At 42.6% G+C, this 16,637-nt stretch overlaps 1 protein-coding gene across 1 annotated transcript in view; it reads right to left on the bottom strand.

The window, feature by feature from the left end:
• LOC138957025 (uncharacterized) overlaps window positions 1-16,637 on the bottom strand; it is a gene marked incomplete at its 5' end in the record, with an annotated part of 46,105 nt that overhangs the window by 20,968 nt on the left and 8,500 nt on the right. The window contains 13 exon segments of the mRNA XM_070328199.1: window positions 927-1,060; window positions 1,492-1,632; window positions 2,035-2,154; window positions 3,107-3,424; window positions 4,008-4,136; window positions 5,227-5,331; window positions 6,585-6,741; window positions 7,530-7,675; window positions 8,305-8,582; window positions 10,522-10,684; window positions 11,430-11,479; window positions 12,298-12,405; window positions 13,044-13,155. Of these exon segments, the coding sequence (XP_070184300.1) occupies window positions 927-1,060; window positions 1,492-1,632; window positions 2,035-2,154; window positions 3,107-3,424; window positions 4,008-4,136; window positions 5,227-5,331; window positions 6,585-6,741; window positions 7,530-7,675; window positions 8,305-8,582; window positions 10,522-10,684; window positions 11,430-11,479; window positions 12,298-12,405; window positions 13,044-13,155 (1,961 nt within the window).

Consider the following 16,637-nt stretch of genomic DNA (forward strand, 5'->3'; position numbering starts at 1 on the left):
TGTGGGCCATGCACTGCGCCCGTTCATCATACAATAGGGTTAATCTGTCAGTAAGACAATTACATAAACATACAAAAGAAGAAATGCACAAGAAAATCTGAAGAAAAATAAGATAAAAATAAAAATGGTAATGACGCCGTTTATATAATGGTATTTAAAAGAAACCGCAGCTAAAAACGAAGTACCTATAGTTAATTACGTCAGTAGGCACGTCAAACCGGAGGTAGCAACAGCTATATATTTCTCTTCGTTCAGGCACTCAGTCTATGATGAGGTGAAAGAGAAACTTTGAAAGTCCTTTTTGGTCCCAAGCAGAAAAAAATTTACTTCCGTGTCATATGAACAATACTGTTTTCTGCTTCCTTAGGCTAGCAAGAAAAAAACATGTAGTCACAGTCCTTAAAAACGTCACTGTTCTTCAAAACGGTGCACAACTTCGACTGTCCTTCCAGCAGATGAATATGACACCTGTATCAAATTAAAAATACTGTTTCCTGCTTCCTGCTGTCACTCAGACAATAGTGATTTCTGCTTACGTAGCTAGCCAGGAAGAAAAGTATGTATACACTGAGTCAGTGTTCTTCAAAACGTAACATTACGCCGTGGAGACACTTTTAAAGTTCACGCGAACATCAACTATGAGTATAATCGTAGTTGATAAAACTGATGAAGGATAGGAGGCCGTGTCTGTGCAAACACACATTCCGCTGTGGGTAGATGTCAATACTTGTCAATACAAAGAGCGCGAAAGCAACGTCACGTGATTAGTCGGCAGTCGCCATCTTAGCACGTGTCTGACTCATTCCTTACTATGCCTGTTGCCTAGAGAAATAATTAAAACCTCTGAAACCCCTACGGATCGTGTAGTGTCGACTGAGTGAAAACACATTCAGAATCCCCAATGAATCAAAACACATTTCGCTTACCGTGAATTTTATGGTTGACGTGGAGTAGTAGCTGAAAGACAGGCAGTGGTTTTGACCCCCAAGGTATAGGTCTTGCTCCATGTAGACAAAATCCGTCTTTAGCAGCCTCTCTGTGACAATTCTCAGCATATTGCCTGATAGAAAAGATACAATCATTGAATGCGTGTAGTTGTAGTGGTAGTAGTAGTACTGGCAATGGTAGTAGTAGTAGTAGTCACAGTAGTAGTAGTAGTAGTAGTAGTAGTAGTAGTAGTCACAGTAGTAGTAGTAGTAGTAGTAGTGGTAGTGGTAGTAGTAGTAGTAACACCAGCAGTACCAGCAAGAGCGCGCACCAGCCACAGACACACACACACACACAGACACACACAAACACAGACACACACACACACACACACACACACACACACACACACACACACACAAACACAGACACACACACACACACGCACGCACACGCACCGGCACACACACACACACACACGCACACACACACAACCGAGAAGCGTCCTTTCCTTCACCTCGTCACCCCTACACAACCCCTAAAACATGCATAAGTATGACGCACCTGTGCCGTTTGCAAAAGTGACGTCATCGAATCCAGCACGTGACGCATTGATCATGTGCCATTCTCCTGCAGTACTGTCAAAGCTGTTCTGTTCCAGACTGCACAACACACCGTTTTCAAAGTCGCACTTGTAACGGGAAGCTAGAAAAACCAAGCAGAACTGTCAATATTAAGAAGGACGATTCAATGCAAATCGGAAAACAAGAAGAACAACGAGACGACCAGCCACCAAATGAACAAGCTAGCCACCCCCACCCCCACCCCCCGATAAAAAAAAAAACCACACACACAAGCAAGTCCAAAACAAACGACAGGGAACACACTTCATTTTGTTACGTCCACAGTAATGAGCAACCTGTAATATGCTCAAACCACGTTATAATTAAGCTCTTTATTGTGTTCGTGCCCTGATTGATGATTTCTGTGCGTATCTGCCCTAATTGCTTTTTCATAACTGTTTGATTTCAACACTGGTAATCCTAAACCAATGTTCCATCCATTTATCTTGCACAATTTTTGTCAGGAAAAAAAAGTTGGCCATACCTGTACACGTCAGTTCGTCACTTGCGTCATCACAATCTATGACGTTGTTGCATCGCTGTGCGTCAGCAAGGCAGTTCCACACTCCGCTCGTGTTGCAGGCAAACTCCCCTGCCCCACAGCCTGCAGACAGGGTCAAATAAATTATGCACAATTTCCAGTCGCTTTTTTTTGTTTGGACGATCTAATCACATACTATGTAGGGTAAGTGTTGACATGTACACGTGCATAGATGTAAGGTTATATGCGTCATCGTTGCAACTAGTTTAATGTTGGCACCGATTCCGCTTGTTTTTTATCATCATCATCATCATCATCATCATCATCATCATCATCATCATCATCATCATCGTCATCAATTGTCATTGGAGCTAGTAGAGATTTGAAACCGGATCATCATCATCATCATCATCATCATCATCATCATCATCATCATCATCATCATCATCATCATCGTCGTCATCGTCATCATCATCATCATCATCATCATCATCATCATCATCATCATCATCATCATCATCATCATCATCATCATCATCAATGGTCATTGGAGCTAGTAGATATTTGAAACCGGTTCATCATCATCATCATCATCATCATCATCATCATCATCATCATCATCATCATCATCATCATCAATGGTCATTGGAGCTAGTAGAGATTTGAAACCGGTTCATCATCATCATCATCATCATCATCATCATCATCATCATCATCATCATCATCATCATCATCATCATCATCATCATCATCATCATCATCATCATCAATGGTCATTGGAGCTAGCAGAGATTTGAAACCGGTTAATCATCATCATCATCATCATCATCATCATCATCATCATCATCATCATCATCATCATCATCATCAGCTGCAGTAGCTGCAGGTGAAAAAGCAGCATTCAGCTAGTTGAAATCTGGCATCGGTTCTTCATCGTAAGCATCATCATCATGATCATCATGATCATCATCATCATCATCATCATCATCATCATCATCATCATCATCATCATCATTAATCATCATCAAACAACACATTCGACCCAAACCCACCCCTTCCACCACTAGTTAATTACCATGGTCTTTACACCTCCCTGGCAGTAGCTGGGTGTCGTCTAGGGTAGCCACCCCATCGTCATAGGCCCTGAAGGCAATGTCGTAGTTCCCAGCCTCTAGGTCAAACTGACCCAGCAGCCATCGGTCGGGGCCTTCCTGCGGTTCCTCGTGCCACACTTTCTTCCACTTTTTTCTGCTCAGCTCGTGCGCGTGCACCGCAAGCCCTTGCGCAATCGTGCCGCGCATGTGGTACCGGAAGCGCATGCAGTGCGGTGATGTCAGATCTATTCTTGGGGTTTGCAGGTTATGCCCGCGAAAAGCGCCGAGCAGGAACATACCTTGTTTGAGAAAGAAGAGAGAACATCTCGGTTAGTTATTGCACGTTCTGTGTCACTCTAACGCGAACAATGTAATGCAGTGTGACGTCTGTGAAGACACAGACATACAGACAGACAGACAGACACAGACAGACAGACAGACAGACAGACAGACAGACAGACAGACAGACAGACAGACAGACAGACAGACAGACAGATACACACACACATTAGAACCAACATCAATGGAAGAAGGAAAATTATGCAAAGAAAATAGGTGACCCTCCACCACGGAATGAGTCGCATGTCACCTTTGCATGATTTTCATATTTTTACATTTTCCTAAAGGTTTTTTTATGCTCTATCCAGTGGTGAAAACCGTTTTAGCAAAGAGCACAAACTGTTTGAGTTATAAGCCTGTGACTAAGGTGACCCTCACAGTGTTACCAGACACTCCCCGGACTTATATTAAGCCTAGCGCAGAACCGCGCAAGGTGACATGAGACTCATTTCGTGGTGGAGGGTCACATATGGGCAAAGAAGCACTGCAGAGAAACAGAAACATAGAAGAAAACAACAGCGCATGGACAATTAATCCACTTACCTGGAAACCTGCCGACGGAATGATCGAAGAGCGGGTACCTGTTGGCAAGGAGAGAATCGGACACCCACAACCAGTTTGTGCGATACCCACACAGGTAAGGCTCGTCGAAGGTACAGTTTGCTGACACATCTGAAAATGTCAGTTGTACAATTAGTATTACACACTGTTAAAGTGAGACGTTGATTGTTGCTTCAAACTAAATGAAAACATTAAATGGCATTGCAACTAAATTAGAACTCAAATCAAGGGCACAAAAAACACTTTAAAAAACCCAACTCGTACGGTATTCAAGCCATGTCTCCAGTCACAAAAACACGGATTAATCTGTACATGCGTATCTTCTTTAACGTCACGACTCGTGTTTTTGTCTTGCTCTATCTATTACGTATGTATGTGACTTAAATAACTTACAGAGAATAAAAACATGGATTTGATCTGCTTTAGGACGTCTGCCACGCACTTCATTAAGCAACACAAAACAAACAGTCACGACGTTGGTCTATTTTTCATCCAAACCCCCCCCCCCCCCCCCACCCCACCCCCTTCCCCCCACTTGCCTATACCCCTCCACCCCCCCCCCATTCCTTTTCGCTCAGAACCATTATCAACTTGAAGTATTCTATTTTATTAAGACAGGCGCATGTCGCTTTTTATTGGCCGGAAAAGGGGACTGTTGCAAGCTTGCAAACATTTGTTTAAGCGTAGCAATCTTTAGCTTAGAGTAACAGCATAGCAGTTGCTCTTAAAAACGTAGCATGGTACGCTGAAAACGTTGCGAGTTGGCAACTCTGTTCGACTGATTAGCTGCAGCTATGTAACCAGAAGCCTTTGACATGTCAAGGGGGGGGGGGCGGTTAGCTCAGTTGGTAGAGCACTGGACTTGTGATCCTAAGGTCACAAGTTCGACTCCGGGCCGGGACGGACACGGGTCATTTGTATGTACAGACCCAGAGACGGTAGCCATGTCCCACCCCCGTGTCACCACAGTGGCACGTAAAAGACCTCGGTCATTCTGCCATAAGTGCAGATGGCCGATACCACTTAAACCCGCATACACCTGTGTATCACATCAAAAGCCGTGAGGACGTAAAACTCGAATTATCATATAACCCACATCTAGTCCTTAAGAGGCGAAATATTTAGCCTGTAGGACATGAAGCATTCTCTCTGTATTATTTTGTTTGTTTTAGGTCTGGGTGTCCATTGTGTGTGTTCTCACCACAGGGGTCTGTTTCATCGCTGTTATCGCCACAGTCGTCCACCTTGTTGCACACCATGTTCCTGTCGAACAGACACCGCCCGCTGGCACACTGGAACTCGCACACTGAAAACCATAGAGACATTACAATCACTTTTTAAAAAAAAATTTTTTTATTCTCTTTATTTATATAGCGCCTTATCCGAATTTCAAAGCGCTTTATGCCGTGTGAGATGGAATTTTGTACACAATATATCACGCATTCACATCGACCAGCAAACCTCAAGCCTGTTAGGCGAATGTTCACCTTTCGCGGCCTTTATTCCAAGTCACACGGGTATTTGATGGACATTTTTATCCATGCCTATACAATTTTGCCAGGAAAGACCCTTTTGTCAATCGTGGGATCTTTAACGTGCACACCCCAATATAGTGTACACGAAGGGACCTCGGTTTTTCGTCTCATCCGAAAGACTAGCACTTGAACCCACCATCTAGGTTAGGAAAGGGGGGAGAAAATAGCGGCCCGACCCAGGGTCGAACACGCAACCTCTCGATTCCGAGCGCAAGTGCGTTACCACTCGGCCACCCAGTCCTTATAACTTATAACTTTGATATAACAGTTGTACTCACCAGGGCTGTATTAGAGGGACGGTCTTTCAAAATGAGGCAGGGTTACAGGGACAGACCAGGTGGGTGATGGTGAAATTTAGCATTTGGAATAGGTAATTTTGGCGTTAGCTTGAGAAAAGAAGGTACATTTGCCAGGTAAGACGGGGGGGGGGGGGGAGGCTTCCGGAACCCCAGCCCCCCACCCCACCCCACCCTCCCCCATGCAGGATGCAGCCCTGCTGTCAGATACGCCATTTGACACTAAAGATTGCCGCGATGAACATTACAATCTTGCATAAAATAAGGTTTAATTGAAATTATTCACATCTACTACTACTTAAATTATGTTCTGTTATCTTCCATTTTCAGACATACCAAGACGAATGACATATTTGCAAAACTTAAATTCTACCTAAATTTAAACAATATTGTATACTCTTCAGACATTGAGATTATCAACAAACGAACAGACATTGATTGCAAATCCGCGAAGTTCAGTTTCTGCTTTTTTCGAAAAGTCACATACATACTGACATACAGAGAGACATACAGAGAGACATACAGAGAGACAGACAGACAGACAGACAGAAAGAAAAACAGAAAGACAGACAGACAGACAGACAGACAGACAGACAGACCGACAGACAGACACAGAAATGCAACTGGACATACAGACACAGACAAAGCCCCTTACTCGATTTAAAAAAAAAACACCAACGAATGACAGTTAGTTTTCGACCAAAAACAAAAATACAATTTCTGTTTACCCGTGTTGTTTGCTATCCAATCGTTGTAGCGAACCGCATCCGTAAAAACAACAGGTTTCTCAGGTTTGTTGCACCCCACGTGTACGTATGAAGCCACGCCCACCAATCTCCAGGTAAAGTCGTTGTCAAAGCAGTACAATGGACCTCCGCTGTCACCCTGATGAACAGACACAAAAAACAGAAATGTGATGATGAAAAAAAAAGATCCCAGTCACCATGGCAACGCCCACAACAGAGCTCCATCAAGACCTTGTTTTTGTCGATAAAAAAAACCTACATGCACGCACTAGAATTACCAATTTTAACTCTAGAGCCAAACAACACAGAACTGTGCTGATGAAAAAGGTCTCAGTCACCACGGCAACGCCCACAACAGAGCTCCATCAAGACCTTGTTTTTGTCGATAACAATCACATGCACGCGCTAGAATTACCTTTTGGAGCTATAGAGCCAAACAACACAGCAATGTGCTGATGTAAAAAAAGGTTTCAACCACTACGGTAACGCCCTCTACAGAGCTCCATCCGTTTTAAGACCTTTTTTTGTTTGTTGATGAAAAAGCTATAACGCGTTAGAGTTACCATTGCAAATATAGAGCTCAAGTACGAGGAAAAACGACCAGAAACGACTCGGTTTCAACTCTGCTAGAACATACTTAGTCAAATAAAATCATATGTGATCAGTCGGCCTATGGCTACATTCCTGTTCAATATTGGATGGACTTTGCAGTGGTGTGGGTTGAATCTCTGGGATAAAAACATGATCTTAGAAGAGTATTTATGTTAGATTATGCTTTCTGGTCGTGTGTTTGTGTTATTAGAAATGCGATGTGGGGCCAAAAGAAAAATGTTCATGTTCATGTAAAATGAAAATGAAGATTAAAGTGCTCTTATCTTAATATCTGTTCTTATCTTAAAAACGTGTGCCACTTGTGCAACCCCTTACTCGACACGCAGCCTTGATGCCAGCGTAATACCCAGCGCAGATCTCCGTGTCCTGAAGCTGTCCGTCCCAGGCAAAGGACGAGTTACACTTGTTGGAGTCCCACACGGTCATCTTCACCAGCTGAAGCTTGGTTGCCATGGCATTAGCTGTGATCAAGGACATTATTTATGCAACACGTTGTGAAGAGAATAGCACATGCTTAAGAATTACTACAACCTCAGTTAATCGTAAAACAAAACCACAACTTAGATCAATTTCATGAAGCATTGTCTATACTGATGCCAAAGGCATGAAGAGAAGGACTCGTGAGAAGGCTATCTCAGAAACAGACTCATCATTCCACGGGAATACCTACGTCAAGTAAGCGATTGTTATCATTCAATGTATTTAACGTAGACATTCTGCCGTCAACTTTGGGACAAAACAACCCACAGGACAGTACAGATGCTTTTTTCTGTTCTTTAACCAACAGGATACAGAGTCTCGAACACGCGCTAGCTTGTACACATCGAAGCTTGATACACACATTTTACAGACACAAACACAGACATTCTTACATACGTCGTAACATCATCCATGTACCCCCAACTAACTCACTGCCTTGTTCCCCTCTCCCTACTCTCCCCCTTTCCCCATCCCCTCATCTGTCTCTGTCTCTGTCTGTCTGTCTGTCTGTCTGTCTGTCTGTCTGTCTGTCTTTGTCTGTCTCTCTCTCTCTCTCTCTCTCTCTCTCTCTCTCTCTCTCTGTCTCTCTCTCTCTCTCTTTCCAACTCACAATCAGGGTCCATCTTTCCCCAACCAGCAGTGTAACACTCTGACGCTCTCGTAAAGACGTCACCAGGCCGACGTAGGCAGAGGGGCTGGATGTCTGCACTAAACGTCACGTTTGACGTCAGCTCGATAAGAGCGATGTCATTGCCTTGAAACGTGAGGTATTCGGGATGGCTGATGATGCGTTTGACCGTGAAGGTTCTGCGACCTGCTTCGTCGCTGGCCTTCAAATCCACGGCGCCCAGCACGATTTCCACGTACTCGAAGTTCATTATGTATTTCCTGAAAGAAATGCAGACATATTTTGTTTATAGTTGGTTTAGTTAAAAAAACACAAAGCAGAAGTAGAAGAAGAGGGGGAATGTGGTGACAACGATGCAGAAGGAAGACAGTAGAGGAGGGCGAGAAGAAAGTGTGCACGAGGATACACGCGAGAGAGAAGAGAGAAAGAGAGAGAGAGAGAGAGAGAGAGAGAGAGAGAGAGAGAGAGAGAGAGAGAGAGAGAGAGAGAGAAGAAGCAGCGAGAGAGCGAGAGGGAGAGAGAGAGAGAGAGAGAGAGAGAGAGAGAGAGAGAGAGAGAGAGAGAGAGAGAGAGAGAGAGAGAAGAGACAGCGAGAGAGAGAGAGAGAGAGAGAGAGAGAGAGCGAGAGAGCGCGCGCGAGAGAGAGAGAGAGAGAGAGAGCGAGAGAGAGTGAGAGAGAGAGAGAAGAGAGAGACAGAGACAGAACCACAGAGACAGAAAAAGTAAGAGAGAGAGAGAAAGAGAGGGAGAGAGAGAGATAGAGAGAGAGAGAGAGGAAGAGAGAGAGCGAAGAGAGAGAGAGAGAGAGAGCGAGAGAGAGAGAGAAGAGAGAGACAGAGACAGAACCACAGAGACAGAAAAAGTAAGATAAAGAGAAAGAGTGAGAGAGAGAGAGAGAGAGCGAGAGAGAGAGAGAAGAGAGAGACAGAGACAGAACCACAGAGACAGAGAAAATAAGAGAGAGAGAAAGAGAGAGAGAGAGAGAAGAGAGAGAGAGAGAGAGAGAAGAGAAGAGAGAGCGAAGAGAGAGAGAGCGAGAGAGAGAGAGAGAGAAAGAAGAGAGAATACGAATACGAATACGAATACGAAAGTTTATTCAGTTTTAGGCCAGAGCCCCTTCTGAAGGGTATGCGTCCATATACAACATAATCATAGCAAATATTGTGTTTCATAAATGACCCAAATTTGTATACATCAGACAGTAATACATGTGTACATAGATCATGTCACAGTGATTAATCTTTTCATTCCCTGATAAATATATTGTGCTAATTTGGATATTTGACTGACATTTCCAGTAGACATAAGCAAAGTATATCGGTACATACATGGATGGTTATAATATTTTGGCTTTATCAATAATACTCTTAGGTCACGTAGTGCAGGGCAGCAGAACATAAAATGTATTTCATTTTCTTCAGCCAATTTACACAGACGACACAACAAATCTTCCTCACTCCGTACACTATACCTACACCTGTGTACAGCAAGATCCGATACACCGAACCTGAATTTAGTTAATGCACTTTTCACATAGCTGTTCATTTCCATATCTATATACGCTTCAGTACTGCTTGTGGTCTTAAACAATCTGTATGTAGAAAATCGATCACTGCTTTGCATATGGTCGTTCCAGTCTTGCCATCTGCAATCTATCAATCGCTGTCTGAAACATTTTAGAAAACCACCAATACTGTCCACCCCTTGGTTGTACCATACATCTGCAAACCCATGAGAGAACAAACACTTTCGAACATCCGTCGCCCATGTAATCTTGCCATTACAATCTAAATTATAGAGAACTTTGTATGCTTTACATGGGATCTTAGAATTTTCCATTCTTGTTAGTTTTAGCCAATATGTAAGAAGAGAGAGAGACAGAGAGAGAGACAGAGACAGAGCCAGAACCACAGAGACAGAGAAAGTAAGAGAGAGAGAAAGAGAGAGAGAGAGAGAGAGAGAGAGAGAGAGACAGAGAAGAGAGAGAGAGAGACAGAGACAGAGACAGAACCACAGAGACAGAGAAAGTGAGAGAGAGAGAGAGAGAGATAAGGGAAGAGAGACATTGCATCAGAAAGAGGGGGGGGGGGGGGGGGGGGGGGGGAGTTCGGGATAGAGACAAAACTGAAACAAACAAGCAAACAAACAAACAACTAAGTAAAATGGAGAAGAAACAAAACACAACACTACTTTACTCACTCAACACAGTGAGCTGCGGTGACAACGAAGTAGGGATGAACCAAGGATGCACCACAGAAGTGTTTACCAAACTCTTGGATGGAAGCTTGCCATGGGACCTCTCTCGGTCGAGCGTCCATGCCATTTGTGATGATGTTGACGCTAGTCTGCCTTTTTCCACACTCTACAACACAACATAAACTTCAGTTAAATAATGTTTGAAAGAATGCAAATTATAAGGATGAAAGTCGCGTGTTCATTAAAAATGCTTGTTATTTTGGCAGGTGCCAGGAGATTGGTTCCACATAACTCCAATTTACTCTTGTTGCACATTTCATATAGCGCTTACATCCCTTTGTTTCCTCCCTTTGAGATGACAGGGAGGAATGATATGGCATAACAATATGTACATTTCTGTGTCTCTATTCACACTCTGGTCTGACTCTTCCCACACTCTACAACGCAAAGAATACTACAGTTAATTGATAGTTGAACGGTTGACGAACGTCCTTGACATTTGTAATAATAGGAATTTAACGTCACTCTACAATACAACCATGCCATTAGTCACGATATAAACGCATCTTTCCACATTCTACAACGCAAAACATGCTATAGTAACTGCTATTAGAACGGTCGGTGTACGTCCTTGACATTAGTACTAATATGAACTTTGCGGTGTCTCTTTTCGCCGTCCATAACAAGGGAAAGTCAAATAAGTACTGTCATGTTCTTTATCACGTTGCTTGCTTGAAATCTGTGTCCCATATTAGAGTAAAAGGCTTAGCAACAGCTTTTTGGGGGGCAGGAAGCCCTAATGCAAATCTATTACTAAACCTCAAGGTAGATGTGAATGCAATTGCCTTTGTTCAGGCAATTGATGTAAATATTATTTCATAAAAAAAAGAATACAGTTTTTGAAGACTCACCTGACGGGGCACATATGAGATCCACTCCAAAAGGTCCGTCACACGAGTCACTGAAATGAGAATCAAATTCGACTGTCAATGCTAGTTTTCCTGCGTGGTGCAAACATGATCCTGTAAGATCTAAACAGACACCTTCATTCGTGTTTGTTTTATTTTTTCATTCTTTAGCCAACAGAAAGAAAGAAAGAGAGAGAGAGAGAGAGAGAGAGAGAGAGAGAGAGAGAGAGAGAGAGAGAGAGAGAGAAAGAGAGAGAGAGAGACAGACAGACAGACAGACAGAGAGAGACAGACAGACAGAGACAGAGAGAGAGAGACAAAGAGAGATAGAGAGAGAGACAGAAGCAGAGAGAGACAGAGACATATACAGAGATGCAGAGACAGAGAGGTATATAGACACACACACACACACACACAAACACACACATACACACACACAAACACACACACACACACTCACACACACACACACACATGAGTGTGCACGTTAAAGGCATATGTACGCGCTCCCGTGTTTACAAAGTGTAGTTTGCCCATGATCGATGTCAAACGCACCATAAGACCATGTAATGACGATATGTCGCCATGCGCGGACCATATACATGCATTACAGCTTGTTTTAGAGTCTCAAAAACTTTGGATGTAAACAAAGACGCGGAGTTATTTCCCTTGCGTCAACGCTACCTCTGTTGGCAAATCTATAAATAGGACGATCCAGATCAAAATGAAAATTAACATATCTCAACATTGAAGGGGTCCTAGACCACAATATTTTGCAGGGAACTTAATTTAGCATGTCTCCAGCTGTTGGTAAAGCAATTAGCGTGTATAGTCATCGAGTACATATGGCTTTAAACACATGGAGACCTACACAAGTGTCCCAGTGCCAACGACTGTCTTCACTGTGCCATTCTCTGCGACTTGGAACCACGAGTGAGGGTAACCTTCATAGCGTAGCTGTTTCCATGTGATAGCTCCGCTAAAAAAAAAAGACCCACACAGTTATATTGTTCAGACACAACATCTGTGTATCAAGGGTAAATATTTAGTTGACAACAAAAAGTTATACTGACAAGTGCAAATTTAGCTAGTATATTAATGGATAACATGTAGAGATATCATACATGCTACCATTAACCGCAATTGTGACGACTGCAATTACTACAATCACTTGCAATTTTGAAAATAAAACACATTTTTGATAATGAATCTTTTACAACTGAATCTGTTACAACTGAATCTTTTACAACTCCAATTTAGGGAACAGCAGCTTCAATCCTATACAATGTAAACCACTACTGTGTTGACAACTGCATGTGTTTTTTACAACTGCATACAGTTTTGATATAAACTGCAATTTTGACAACAGCAATGTCGACAGTGTAACAAATGCATGCAATTCTGAAAACTGCATGGCATTTTGACAACTACATAGAAAGTGTGTTTTGACAACTACATGCAATGTTGATAACTTCAAGCATTTTTGACAACTGCATACAGTTTTGACAACTGCAATTTTGACAACTGCAAATGTTACAACTGCGTACCATTTTGATAACTGCAATTGGGACAACAACAACACAAAAAGAAGAAAAAAAGCGACGCGTGTTTTCTCACCTCATTCCCAGACGCTGACAGGCAACATCCGCATGCTTGGCAGTGAAGTTCGTTGCACAGATGGGAGTAACATCACCGTCGATGTTGACAAAGGTAGGGGGGCCTTGGTGTACTAAAAAGAGGGCAAAAGGTCGTTCACAACACAATATCACAACACAATATCACAACACAACACAATATCACACCACAATAACACAACACAATATCAGAACACAATATCACAACATACTATCACAACACAATATCACAAAACAATAACACAACACAATATCACAACACAATATCACAACGCAACATCACAACACAACATCACAACGCAACATCACAACGCAACATCCCAACGCAATTTCACAACACAATATCACAACACAATATCACAACACAATATCACTACACAATATCACAACACAATATCACAGCACAATTTCACAACACAATATCACAACGCATTATCACAACGCAATATCACACCACAATAACACAACACAATATCAGAACACAATATCACAACACAATATCACAAAACAATATCACAACACAATATCACAACGCAACATCACAACACAATATCACAACGCAACATCACAACACAACATCACAACGCAACATCACAACGCAATTTCACAACACAATATCACTCCAAGGTCGACGAGTCATAAAAAATGTGATTGAAATATGTGTAACTGGTACGTTGGACCGAGTGTACACTGCAACCCTGTAATCCATATCATTATCATTTCCCAAGCACGTTCTAAATGTGATAAAGGTTGTTTTTGTATGGGCAAATATTTGAAAGCAAATGCAACCATCAAATGTAAACATACTTTTCCCAATTTACGTTTTTTATTTTCCTGAAGACATATACAGACATTGAAAAGCAACTGCAATCCTAAAATGTATATACTATTTTCTTACTATGTCTTAACATGTTCTGAAGGACTTTACAGGTAGACGTTTGAAGACTATTGCAACCCACAAATATGTATATATATCAATTTCCTATCTACGTTCTACATTTTTATGAAGGCTTTTTTATAGGCAGACATTTAAAAGTAAAGTTGTAGGGTCGATAATTATGTTTTGTTTTGCTTTTTATTTATAGGGTTTTTAAACACATTACAAAACAAGTAAAATGTGTCGTGTAACCAAGAGTGCTGACATTATAAGATGTTTGATGTGTTGTTGACAGACCAGCTTTTTTGTCTGTCCGAGGGGGAGCATATCGTCTTTTGTTTCATATTTATTGACCAAGGCCGAAGGCCGCGGTCAATAAATATGAAACAAAAGTCGATATGCCCCCCCGAGGACCGACAAAAAAGCTGGTCTGTCAACAAACCATCAAACATCGTTTTTGTCATCATTTTGGTAGTGAGAAAACAAGTGCACAATCAACCCAGGGAGCCATGCTTTGAAACACGCCGGTACCGTCCGGATAACCACACGGGTCCCGGTTTGATAACCACTCAGTGGCAATCAAAGATGGCGTGTGAAAGCAACTTTCTGTGTTTTTGAGTTCATTAAATGAGTTGGGAAGAATATGTCAGGTTTGAAGATGCACATTTCTGTAGGTTCATCTCATTTCACCCCCTCGGCTTTCTGTTGTAAATATTAAGCTGAGCACGGTGATCGAATGTGGAAGCTACGTTTGGTCAAAGGTCACAGAAGATTTGCGTCGTGCAGCGAAGGAAAGAATCGCGATCTTGTTTCCGACTCGGTACCTCTTTGTTTTTCATTAGACCTGTCATTCTGCTTGCTCGGCTTTGTTAGATGTTTGCATATCGTGTTGCTATTTTCTTTGCTTTTATTATTGTTTCTTACTTGTGCTTCGTTTATCGATACAACGTCTTGTGCACGGGTCAAAATGTGTGTGTCAGGTGTCGTTTTACTTGAACTTCTGTGTATCGAAACACAGATACACGCACTCCGTGACTTTGTAAGAAGACATAACATATCGGTAGGTTTCATATGTTTGTGACGAATTTATTGAAGTAGTTTTGTTTTTTTGTTTACTTTTGCCAGTTTGCCAGTTGGTTTTTGGAACTTTGCAAAGCAGTGTCTTGTCGTCTGTTTAGGTCTGGGGAAACGCCAATGAAAAGACCCGAAAAATCCTCGAGCGTTTCTATTGGGTTTGCTTTTGATTATCCATGTAATAGGGCTTCCTGCAACTATGGCAACCGGGGATTTATTCCCCGGGGAACATGAGATTTATTTCCCAGGTGCTTGTGAATGAAAACTCGTGAAAATGATGACAATACTTGTTGGTTCCACAGCCATAGTGTTCACATGCCAAATAAAAAACAACATGTGACCCCCAGCCCGACCGTTACGCCGTACAACAACACAATCAACAACACCACCACCACCACCACCAACACCACCAACACCAACACCAACACCAACACCAACAACAGTTCAAATCCAGGCCGGGACGGACACATAATAATAATAATAATAATAATAATACGAATATTTATAACGCGCACATATCTCACCAACAGGCGACTCAAGGCGCACATACACTCATTCACACACACGGAGACTTAAAGTCACTAACACACACACACCATCAACCATTAAAATATGTACAGTTATTCAGGGTGGGATGGGGTGGGCAGTGTAGAATGCATGGATTATTTGGAAAAAAGGAATGTCTTGAGTGCAGATTTGAATGATTCGAGGGACTGTTGTTGACGGAGGGGGAGAGGTAGTGTGTTCCATTGGCTAGGTGCTTGGAAAGAAAATGAGCGTTGACCTGCTGTTTTGAGTTTGGTGTGGGGGATGTTGAGCTTGAGGGAGTCGGCAGATGATCTGAGTGCTCGTGAAGGGACATAGAGAGAGAGAGAGAGAGTTGGAGAGATAGGCAGGGGCGAGACCATGGAGGCATTTAGGTAGTGCGACTCTTGCTGCTGCTAGCTTTCCACTGGGAGGCAGTGACCCGCATTTCCAAACAATGGGATAATAGCAAGATCTAGATCAGCACTTTTCATGACGTGTACGGGATCGTGTACGGGTAACGTCATCAAATCTAGTTTGTACGTCACGCGTTTGCCAAGATTCGCAGTCTTGGTGGGAGCAAAACAACGCAAAAGAAGCAGAGGGGGGAATAAGTGTAGATATTATGTCACCCGTGACTCACTTTGTTCTCCAATGTTCAAAATGCATGCATGCGTTGTTTTGCTCCCACCAAGACTGCGAATCTTGGCAAACGCGTGACGTACAAACTAGATTTGATGACGTTACCCGTACACGATCCCGTACACGTCATGAAAAGTGCTGATCTAGATCTTGCTATTATCCCATTGTTTGGAAATGCGGGTCACTGCCTCCCAGTGGAAAGCTAGCAGCAGCAAGAGTCGCACTACCTATGTGTGTCCGTCCCGGCCTGGATTTGGACTGTTGTTGTTGTTGGTGTTGGTGTTGGTGGTGTTGGTGGTGGTGGTGTTGTTGATTGTGTTGTTGTACGGCGTAATGGTCGGGTTGGGGGTCACATGTTGTTATTCTTTGGCATGTGAACACTATGGCTGTGGAACCAACAAGTATTATTCCCCCCTCTGCTTCTTTACCTCTGTAAACTTGTAGAGCTAGTTATTTTTC

The sequence above is a fragment of the Littorina saxatilis genome, unplaced genomic scaffold (assembly GCF_037325665.1).
Source record: "Littorina saxatilis isolate snail1 unplaced genomic scaffold, US_GU_Lsax_2.0 scaffold_644, whole genome shotgun sequence".
In the NCBI taxonomy this organism is placed as follows: domain Eukaryota; kingdom Metazoa; phylum Mollusca; class Gastropoda; order Littorinimorpha; family Littorinidae; genus Littorina; species Littorina saxatilis.